The 10410-nt window shown below is 33.9% G+C and overlaps 1 protein-coding gene across 1 annotated transcript in view; it reads right to left on the reverse strand.

Annotated features, from left to right (window-relative positions):
* Positions 1 to 1416: 1416 nt before the first annotated feature.
* The window catches only part of LOC119575933 (sorting nexin-25-like), a 22438-nt gene continuing 13444 nt past the window's right edge, over positions 1417 to 10410 (reverse strand). Inside the window, exons 14-20 of the mRNA XM_037923468.1 lie at positions 9617 to 9790; positions 8832 to 9082; positions 8423 to 8680; positions 8104 to 8328; positions 6285 to 6431; positions 2942 to 3080; positions 1417 to 1512 (exon numbers count right to left, since the gene is read on the reverse strand). Of these exons, the coding sequence (XP_037779396.1) occupies positions 1447 to 1512; positions 2942 to 3080; positions 6285 to 6431; positions 8104 to 8328; positions 8423 to 8680; positions 8832 to 9082; positions 9617 to 9790 (1260 nt within the window). The 3' untranslated portion in view covers positions 1417 to 1446. The remainder of the gene's footprint in view (positions 1513 to 2941; positions 3081 to 6284; positions 6432 to 8103; positions 8329 to 8422; positions 8681 to 8831; positions 9083 to 9616; positions 9791 to 10410) is intronic.

A 10410-nucleotide genomic window follows, 5' to 3' on the forward strand; every position in this document is an offset into this window, starting at 1 on the left:
CAAAATACATTTCGGTATTTTCACATGGTTTTGCATCATCATTTCATGAATACTATAAAATATCTCAGGTCAATGTAGTCGATTACCAATGTAATTTTTTAGATGCTAACCTTGGAAGCCCGAGAAGCCTTTATGAAATGCATAGTATAGGTAAAAATGAAAAAAAAAGTGTTAAAAACTACTTAATCACATTTTCAGTGGCACAAAAATAATATATTGCCATAATTATATAAAAAAAAAAAAAAAAAAAAAAAAAAAACTCATGGCATGGCCACCATTACCACCGGAATACGGGACATGGCACCATGGTATGTATGTACATGCCACACGGGAGATAGTCCAGGCATGCCATGGCATGTACGTACATGCCATCTGTGGCAATGGGTTAATATATCAAAGTTTAGATGTTAGTTATGTAAAAACTTTGGATATTGTACAGACTATCCCAAAATATAACCATAATCCTTTAATGTTGCTGACTAAGGCCAACTGAACATAAAATTTGAGATTATAGGGTAACACAGTAAAATAAGTAGGGATAGTTAAATTTTTTTTTTTCAAGTGTTTATTTATTAACTTAGGAATACCATTTGAAATCACATTAGTTGTGTCAATGTTACAGCACACAACCAGCTATAAATGCTGCTACTTCCAGAGCAGTTTATAAGCTATGACAAAAAACACACACGACAAAATGGATATCTTCAATGAAGAATTTGCTTCAAAATCAATAAAAATCTGATTTAAGTTGGACTAACCTCCTCAAATTTTTTTCTGTTGGCCTCCTGCATGTTGGAAAAAATATGTCCCAATTCCTCCATAAAAAAAAAGTTTAAAATGATTAAATTCTATTATATTACCATCAAGAAACCAGTGAGCACATTCACATTCTGACTTTATTTCTATATTCATTATTGTTCTTTGCATATTTAATTTTAACACTATTTGAAGAATAATTTCATAAAGCAAAATTTTACATTTTGTAGACATTACTCATCAAACATTTACTAAAATAACAAATACATTAATACCATTTTAACATTTGTTTTAAAAAAATACTCATTCAGACATTACTAGAAATTACTGACTAGACGTCCAATGAGTATATAACATATGCTAGAGTAATGTAAAACATCTTACAGAAGCAGAATGTGTCTCACTTTCTGGATACAGGTAATTCCATTAAGATTACTTCGGAATTTTTTGAGACATTAACACAACATGCACAGATCTTGGCTTTCAAAAAGGATGTATACTATCAAAAGGAAAGAAAGAAAGAAAAAAAAAAATCTTTGTTAATGAATTCTCCATTGTAAATATTTGACTTTAGAAGAGACCAATCTCTCTCATCATTGTATACTTTGTGTAGGTTTCTGATTTGTTTTCCTGTATCTCCATTACTATGACTGATGATTTTAAAGTGTTAAATTCACTGTATAATGCACTTCATGTTTTCTTTTCTATATGCTCTTGTAGTTCAGGAAACAATTCTTTTAGCAGCATCAGAACATTCTGAAAGTAACAAAAGGGTAAGACAAAGGCATTTTTTTTTTAAGCAAACAGTTAGAAACTAACACAACACACACACACACAACACACACACACACACACAACACACACTACACACACACACACATATATATTATATTATATATATTATATATTATATATATTATATTTATATGTATATATGATTTATATGTATATGTATATATATTTATATGTATATGTATATATATGTTTATATGTATATATGTATATATATATATATTTAATATGTATAATGTATATATATGTTTGTATATTAGTATATATATATGTATATTATATGTATATGTATTTATATTATATGTATATATGTATAATATATGTAATATATATATTTATATGTATATTGTTCTATCTATAGTATATTAGGTATATTCTATTCTATTATATATAGCGTATATCTTATATATAGGTATGATTTATATATAGTATATCTTATATATATGGTATATGTTATATATATGTATATTTATATATATGTAGGTATATCTCTATATATATGGTATATCTCTATATATATGTATATGTCTTTATATGTAGGTATATCTCTGATATATAGGTATATCATCTATATTAGTATATAGTATATATATGTATATATATGTATATGTTATATATGTATATCGTATATAGATGTATATAGTATATATGATGATAAGTATATTACTGTATATATGAGTAATATGTAATGATATGTATATTATATGTATAATATGTATTAATGTATATAGATATGTATTGTGCGCGTGCAGATATGTTAGAGCGTCACTTCAAGATGTCACGACGGTCAACTGAGTTAGGTTCGAGTCACGACCGTACGCGTCTGTTTCCCTGGAGAATTCACCTAGATTGCCTGCTATCCATGGTGACAGCTTCAAGTCAGTGATGGTCAAGCCGGATAAATATAGAGAAATGATCTAATATAAAAGGTAACACCGGACACTCTCCGTGAAAGACAGAGGACTACAGTATCATCCAGACATCAAATGAAAACTGCAATTGAGTATCATGCTTACCACGCATCAGACATGAACCTACGTAATGATGATATGATATTAATTTATATATATGTCTTGTATATATATCATGTATATGTATATATTACTGTAATTATGTATATGTATATTTGTATATATATGTATATGTATTATATGTATATATATGTATATGTATGTTATGTATATATATGTATATATATTATATGTTATATTGATGTTTTATATGTATATATATATATGTAGTATATGTATATATATTATATGTATAGTATTATTATGTATTTATGTATATATGTATATGTATAATATGTATATATATATAATAATAATAATAATAATAATGATACACCACTATCAACTATAATGAAATACAGATCAAGAGAAATCTGACTCACGTAAAAAAGATTTTTGTTAAGTGCATGATGCTGAAGTGTTGTAAAAAGTTTTGTGGCACCTCTGCGAGCATTCTGTTGACCCACCAGTGTGCACAGGAGCACAGGTAAGTTATTGACAAACTGCTCCCGAGCCTCGTATCTGGAATCCACCAATAGTATTACCATACAGATTTATTCACAGACAATATTGAATTAGAGGAACTTAAAATAAAAATTAAGAGAAAAGAATAAAACTCCCCAAAGTTATTAAAAAGAAAGAAGAACAAAAAAAAGAGAAGAAGGAAAAAATGACTGATATCAAACCACTGGATCCAGATGAGGGGCAGGTAACAGGAAAGTTTTGTCATGGAAAAATTGGAATGAGGGCCTAGGTGATAGGAACACGTCATCACAAGATAGTGCTTCTGGGTGGAGGGTGATCGGAGCGTTTGTCTGTGAGTACACAAACCTCTTGGAGGGAGGCCTTAAGAAAATGGCTCTTGCAGTATTTCCACTGTTAAACAAGGGTGGAATTTACCATCCGTGAGCTATGCCTGGAAGAGTACCAGCTCCAATGAGGACACAATATCCATGTGCATTAACCTATTCCTGCCCACTTTGACCAATGGTCTAGGTGTGCTACAGACAACTGAATGTTATGAAAATATAAAAGAATAACACAAGTAGCAGTGGCACATTGTTGTTCATTGTTGTTGTTCCTGCACAGAGTTGTAGACTACTTGTATGAAATAATATGGAGTCTACTCAATGCTCTATTACCATCTTAATACAACATTTTAATGGTAAATGAGAACTTGAAAAATGGCAAAACAAAGTATGCAGAATCAGAGCAAAGAGCAAAGCAAAGAGGAAGCAAGGGATCTCCATACTGCACATGAGTGTTCATCTGGGCTGGGCTTACACACCCAAAAGAGTCATCACTAAAGAGAGCCTAATGCCTAGAGTTTGATCCACCTGCTAACTGCATGCCACCCGGATCCAACAGGTTAATATTAGTTCTGGTACTTAGTGGTAGTAAAAATAAAAGTAATATTGATAGCAACTGAAGTCCAGTGGTGATTAAATCTATTAGCCCAAAGCCAACGGGCATGGCATGTATGTACATGCCATGCCCACTGTGAGTTTACTTTATTGTTTTTACATATAGATGGCTACACTTGTACTAAGTCACCAATGAGCCAATTATGAATACTGCCTGCCTCGCCCGTTTACCCTTTTCCTTGATTTATGAAAATAGTCTACATTATCTTATTTTTCTGTTACTAATGTTTATAACATTATAGCAATTATAATGTCTATAATAATAGCAGCAGCAGCAGCAGCAGCAGTAGTAGTAGCAGTAGCAGTAATAATAATAATAATAATAATAATAATAATAATAATAATAATAATAATAATAATAATAATATTAATAATAATAAAAATCTCACCAAGGAAAAGTGAAATCAGGTAAAGGTCACAAGGTTTACTAATTGGCTCCTTTGTGGCTGAGCACTAGCAGAGGCCTCTATGTACAGAGACATTTCAGAAGAAAAAGAAAAAAAAGAAGAAGAAGCAGAAGAAGAAGAAAAAAAAGAGCACAGCATTTTTCTGGCGGCACTGGGTTAACCATCACACTGAGAGATTAGCACACTACCATTTATTGTTGGCAGTAGCGATAGTAATGATTTTTTCATACCATGAGATCCAGTATGGGAGTTACAGTGACTGAGTAGAAACCTATTTGGAAATATCAAATGAGCTGACTGTGAAATAAGGACAGTTGCATAGGTACCAAAAAATCCAAGTCAAAATATACAGAAAACTGTCTCAGTCACCTCTTTAATCCTAACCACTCCTCCTCACCCCTGGCAATGTCTTTTCTTCTTTTTAAATCCTATCCAATGGTTGAACACTATTTAATGTTCGGGCAAACCACTAGCCCATACCTGTAGTCTAGCAAAATCACCAGGTATGCCTACCTGCCTGGTAGTTTGGTTGTTTGCTACTGGGTATGGATGGATGACCCTGCCAGACAACAGTACACCATTGTACCTGATGACACACAGGCTTTGCTGAGTATACAGTTGAAGTCTACCAGGCAATGTTTACCTGTGTGGATTTGGGCCTAAAGCTATGGGTTTTTCATATTTGTGCTCTTTTTCTTTTACAATTTTGGGTATTTCTTTTTTAGTTTCACACAGCCATCAAATCTTGCAATTATTGTTCATTCTTTTAACTATCAATGCTGTGATATGTGTGACCTCTTGTTATTTTCCATGGCAAATGATATAAATGAAAGTATAGAAAGTTTACAAAGTGACCGCGCCCCTCTGAGATTAAGTCCCTACTACTCCCACCTTCATGGAAAACACACAAACACTGCTGTATGAACTAAAAACCTTCCAAACTCTGGGATTTTGCAGGATTTCCCTATTGGAGGCTCTGCCCAAGAATACCCACCTGGTCTTTTTGTGATGTTATGTTTTGCCTAAGCAGATTATTTCTTATATTTGTGAATGTATTTTTTCTCTTTGATTATTGAAGTGCCAATACATTTTCCTGTAAATGTACACCAAAGTATTATGTGTTGCACAACTTTCTTATCAACTTGCGAAGAAAATACCACAGATGAAAAGTGTCTTACTTTCGGTCATTATACCTATTACCGAATAATTTTACCTGAAACTGCATGGCTGTGGGAAACTGAAATTATACCCAGTTTTGACATACATTTTGATTTTCTACATTCTCATCCCTAGCACATTTCATTTCTACTTTTTAAATGATATTCAGATGTTTAACATAAAATTTGCTTTGCTGTATCATGGTGAGCTCCAATGTAGGTAGAAAGGCCAACATCTAATCTTTGTCAACACAGCCTTTTCTGGGCTGGTTACTCATGGCCAACGTTAATATATGACAGAAATGCCCGGGGCTACTCCTCACCAGTGCAGCCATCTATGGGGTTGTCAAGTTGATGCAAGCCCATATTGGCAGTAGGAAAGCCTGTGTCCTTTTGCATATCAGGGAGGGTCTCTAACATAATATTATGTTTTGCTGTTAATGGGAATGATTACATGTCTGGGAGTGGGTACTTGAGCATGATCTGGCATCCCTTATTTCTTACTGGCAATCCTCATTTACGGCCTGAATACCTAGATTTTTTTGCTTTCTTTAATATTCGTTATTGTTTTTATAAGGGATAATAAGTTTTTTGAACATTTGAATTTACAGAAAATATACCCCTCTACAAATATTGCTGTGTCCTTTAGAACACTATATATTTCTAAGGTTTACCTGGTTCACAGTTTATCATAATATTGCTGTGTACTTTAGAACACCATATATTTCTAGGGTTTACCTGGTTCGCAGTTTATCATCTTCAGTACGAGGCAGTTCTGTAGCTGGAATCTCATCTTCAGAGGGCCACAGATTATCTTTGACTGTGTGTATGTAATACAGCACCATTGATTCACTCAGCATACTGGACACTGTTTCACGAACATGTCTGAAAATAAGGCATTTGATTACTATTGAATTTAAGTACTGAAATAAATTTTAATAGATTTAAGAACTCTAACCCATTTTTAGGCTGAAAACTTTTTTGCTTTATTTTTTATAATCTTTATTATTTTTTGACAAAATCAGCTATTATTACCATAGTAACAAAAAAAAAATTCTAGTCCCTTAACCGTCAGGCCTGGCATGTATGTATAAGCCACGCCCACTGTGAGTTTACTTTATTAATTATTTTTACATACAGATGGCTATACTATTCTTGTACTAAGTCACCAATGAGCCAATTATGAGTATTACTCATGTCTACCTGTCTACCCTTTTCCTTGATTTCCAAAAATATTTTATGTTATCTTATATTGCTATTACTAATGCATTAATATTAGTAATTATAATAAAAATAATAATCATCAATATTGATAAAAATAACATCATCAATATTGATAGCATTAGTAAAAAAAAAAGTTTCTCCTGCAAATTCAAGGAAAGGTGAAATCAGGTAGGGTCACAAGCTTTATTAATTGACTATTTCGTGTCTAAGCACTTAAAGGGCCATCTATATGCAGAGACATTTCACTTTAAAAAATCTAAAATGAGCACAGCATTTTCCCAGTGACATTGGGTTAACACATAACATACTGCCTCAGTATCTTATGCATGGAGTCTGAGTGGAGTGATTAGTGAGTATTCATTACTTTTGGACAGATGTACTATGTTACCACTTATCACATCAATTTTGTTAGGTCAGTTTATATAAGAATTTGCTATACTTAAACTTATGAGTTAGCTATACGCAAGTGCATGAATTACTGAAATATAAATGCTGTCCAGTTGGCTTGCACGGGGTTTGGAAATGGGCTGATAAATTTGTACAAGAACTGAAAAAAGTGGAAATCACCATGAACAGAAGATTACAAACCAGGAAGGCACTATGCATACAATATTGTAAGGCAAACCTAATTGTCTCTCTCTGACAATTAGAGAGAGAGAGAGAGAGAGAGAGAGAGAGAGAGAGAGAGAGAGAGAGAGAGAGAGAGAGAGAGAGAGAGAGAGAGAGAGAGAGAGAGAGAGGAAACAATATAAGGTTAGCAGGTAATGGATGAACACAGCTTCATTCTAGGTATAGTTGGGAGAAAAAATGAGAAAAAAAGAAAAGAAAAGAAGAACCTGTCCTGTGCACATGAAACAATGATCTTTGGTCTGATCTTTAAAGGTTAAAGATCCTTGAGTGGTAGAGAAAAAATCCATATTGGTACCTTATCGTTAAGACACCATAAAGTAGTCTCCCTGGGTAATATTACTTTAGTAGTCATAGTTAATACTTTCTCTGATAAATACTGAGAACTTAAATATATACAAAAAATCATATATATAGTACATCTGTTAATATATAGTACTTGGATTAAATAATTTCTTCCTAAATTTATATTATTAATCATTTATAGCTTCATCTTCTAACAGCAAGAGTATTTTTGTAACTGAAAAGAGATGTGTTCTTAATGTGGACTAAGTAATTGTCAACATAATTTTTTCTTTATGTTTACATTATGTCAAGAAATGTAGGTGTTACACTGAAAACTGATTAATCAACCATCAATCTCTGTGCTGGTGATTGATCGTCAAAAAAAAAAAAAAAAAAAGGGAAATATTGGAATCTCACTTACTTTGTGATGGTTTTACCATATGTGATTTGAACAAAAGAAATGAGAGTTTTGCGGAGCCACTTGCTCACACCCCGGAGTTCGCACAGTTCCTCCAAGAAGGAAAAGAGCGGCTCAGCAACGGAGTCCTTGCCTGCATCTCCACCCACACCTCCATCAACTGCAGCCTCACTGCCATCCATCATTAAACTTAGGTCTTCCTCATCACTGTCACTCTTACCATCTCCACTGAAAAATATATATAATGTATAACACATGTTTCTGCTATACTATTCTGGCTATTATCAGATATGGTGACATTCTAATGACAATGTATATTTACCCTTTGAAGAATGTTGAAAATGAAAATTTTGACTTTTTGCGCTGTGTTCCTGCTTGCTTCAAGTGCTCAGGGGAAGGTGAGAGGAAGGCATAAATGAGCTCTGATCCAGAGAGCTTCTCATCACTAAGCACAGCATCAAAATAATTCTGTGCTACGCTTCGTACTTTTTCTAGCTGGGTTTTGTCAGCAGCCTTTCCAAAAAGTATTTTGGTTGGTACTGTGGGGAGTTCTACAGCCTTCATCCATGGACCAATTTGGCTGGTGAGTAAAAGAATTTCAGATAAATTTTGTGATGAAACAAAGTCATATGAATGCATAACTAATATTTGACAAGCTGATTATATGCAGAAGGCATATGGAAATTCTTTAGGAAATAATTCATATACTCAATGCTTTATTCCGTTTTTACCATAACTTTCTGTGGAGATCCAGAAGTAGGGGAAGCTTTCTCACAACGACCCAGCCATTGCCAGGTCCTGAGCTCACCAGTGAAGACTCCAGACTGTCCACACCCGATGATAAAGAGGAAGAAGAAGAGGCTGAGGAAGACGATGAGGTAATGGCTGTCGAGGAGAGGTCTTGGCATGAAGAAGTCTTCGAGTCCTCTGAACCTAGGTGTACCAAGAGGACCAAGTGTGGGATGTCCTTTTCTTCAACCAACTTTAAAAAGAAATGAAAATATAAGTTTGAAGATAAGACCACAATTCAGTCTCTTCAAATTGGCAAATGACTAAAAATTAATATATATCACTGACACTAATGATTACAAAGAATTATGTATGATATTAAAAATAAACAAGCGAGAGAAAGGTTGTGTTTAAATTAAATCACCTGCTGATGAACCTATGTAACAGCAAGAATATAGCTTACATTATGCAATAACTTAATGATTATTATCATTATTATCATTATCATCATTTGGTGTGAGCAATGTAAGAACACACACACACACACACACACACACACACACACACACACACACACACACACACACACACACACACACACACACACACAACACACACACACACACACACATATAAGTGTATAACATATCAATTGATAAATACAATTAAAAACACAACAAAAACAAGAAAAACCTGGGGACATAGCTCAAGGCTTTAATACTCATACCACTGAAGGAGCCACAACAAACCCCTTTGAGACACCATAAGTCAAAGCTGTTCCCATTACCTGCACACTTTGGACGTGAACCCTCCATCGCCCAATGTTGTCGCTCCAGAGGACAGTTCTCTCCACATGTGTCTCTAGCACCTTGTGGTCGCTCCGCAGCTGGTTGATCTCCCCTTCCAGATGAGTTATGACTTTGGCATCTGCTTTGGCACTTTGTCTCATTGCTTGCAGGGCCTTGTCAACAAAATCAGAAGTTTCAATTACTAAATTGAGAACTTAAATTTGTAACAGAACTAGGCTAATACTCTGTATGGAATTAACAATATAATAATTCTCTGGTTATATTTTTTCCTCTTCTGAAGAATGAGAAACTTTTTATACACTTACAGTTTTGGTTCAGTTGTAACTGTAATTAAATCTTAACTTGAAGAAAGTATGGTCCACTGTATCTCCTGATAGATTTGTATGCAATACTCATTTGTGCCTATGACACATTCTCATAATATTTCATGATTAACCCTTTCCCGACGGGTAGTATTCATAGTGGCCCGGGCCCTGCTGCCGGGGGCTTATATCGTCGCCCTAGCATGTGCGACCACTCATGCCAAATACCAGCATCCCATGCTGTTTCTTCGTAATACTACGAAGATATGTTGTATTTTCAGTTTTCATTATTTTCTAAAGTCTCTACTTGCCAAACTTCCTGATAAATCGAGACTGAAGGGTATTTTTGTTGTTATATAGACTTCCATAGTTGATCATTATTCAGTCTATAGTCTGAATAAAATAATAAGTGTGCGGCATCATGGAGTTGAAATCGTTGGTTTGTTGCATTTTTTTTTTTTTTTTGCATA

This window comes from Penaeus monodon, chromosome 1, assembly GCF_015228065.2.
Source record: "Penaeus monodon isolate SGIC_2016 chromosome 1, NSTDA_Pmon_1, whole genome shotgun sequence".
NCBI lineage: Eukaryota > Metazoa > Arthropoda > Malacostraca > Decapoda > Penaeidae > Penaeus > Penaeus monodon.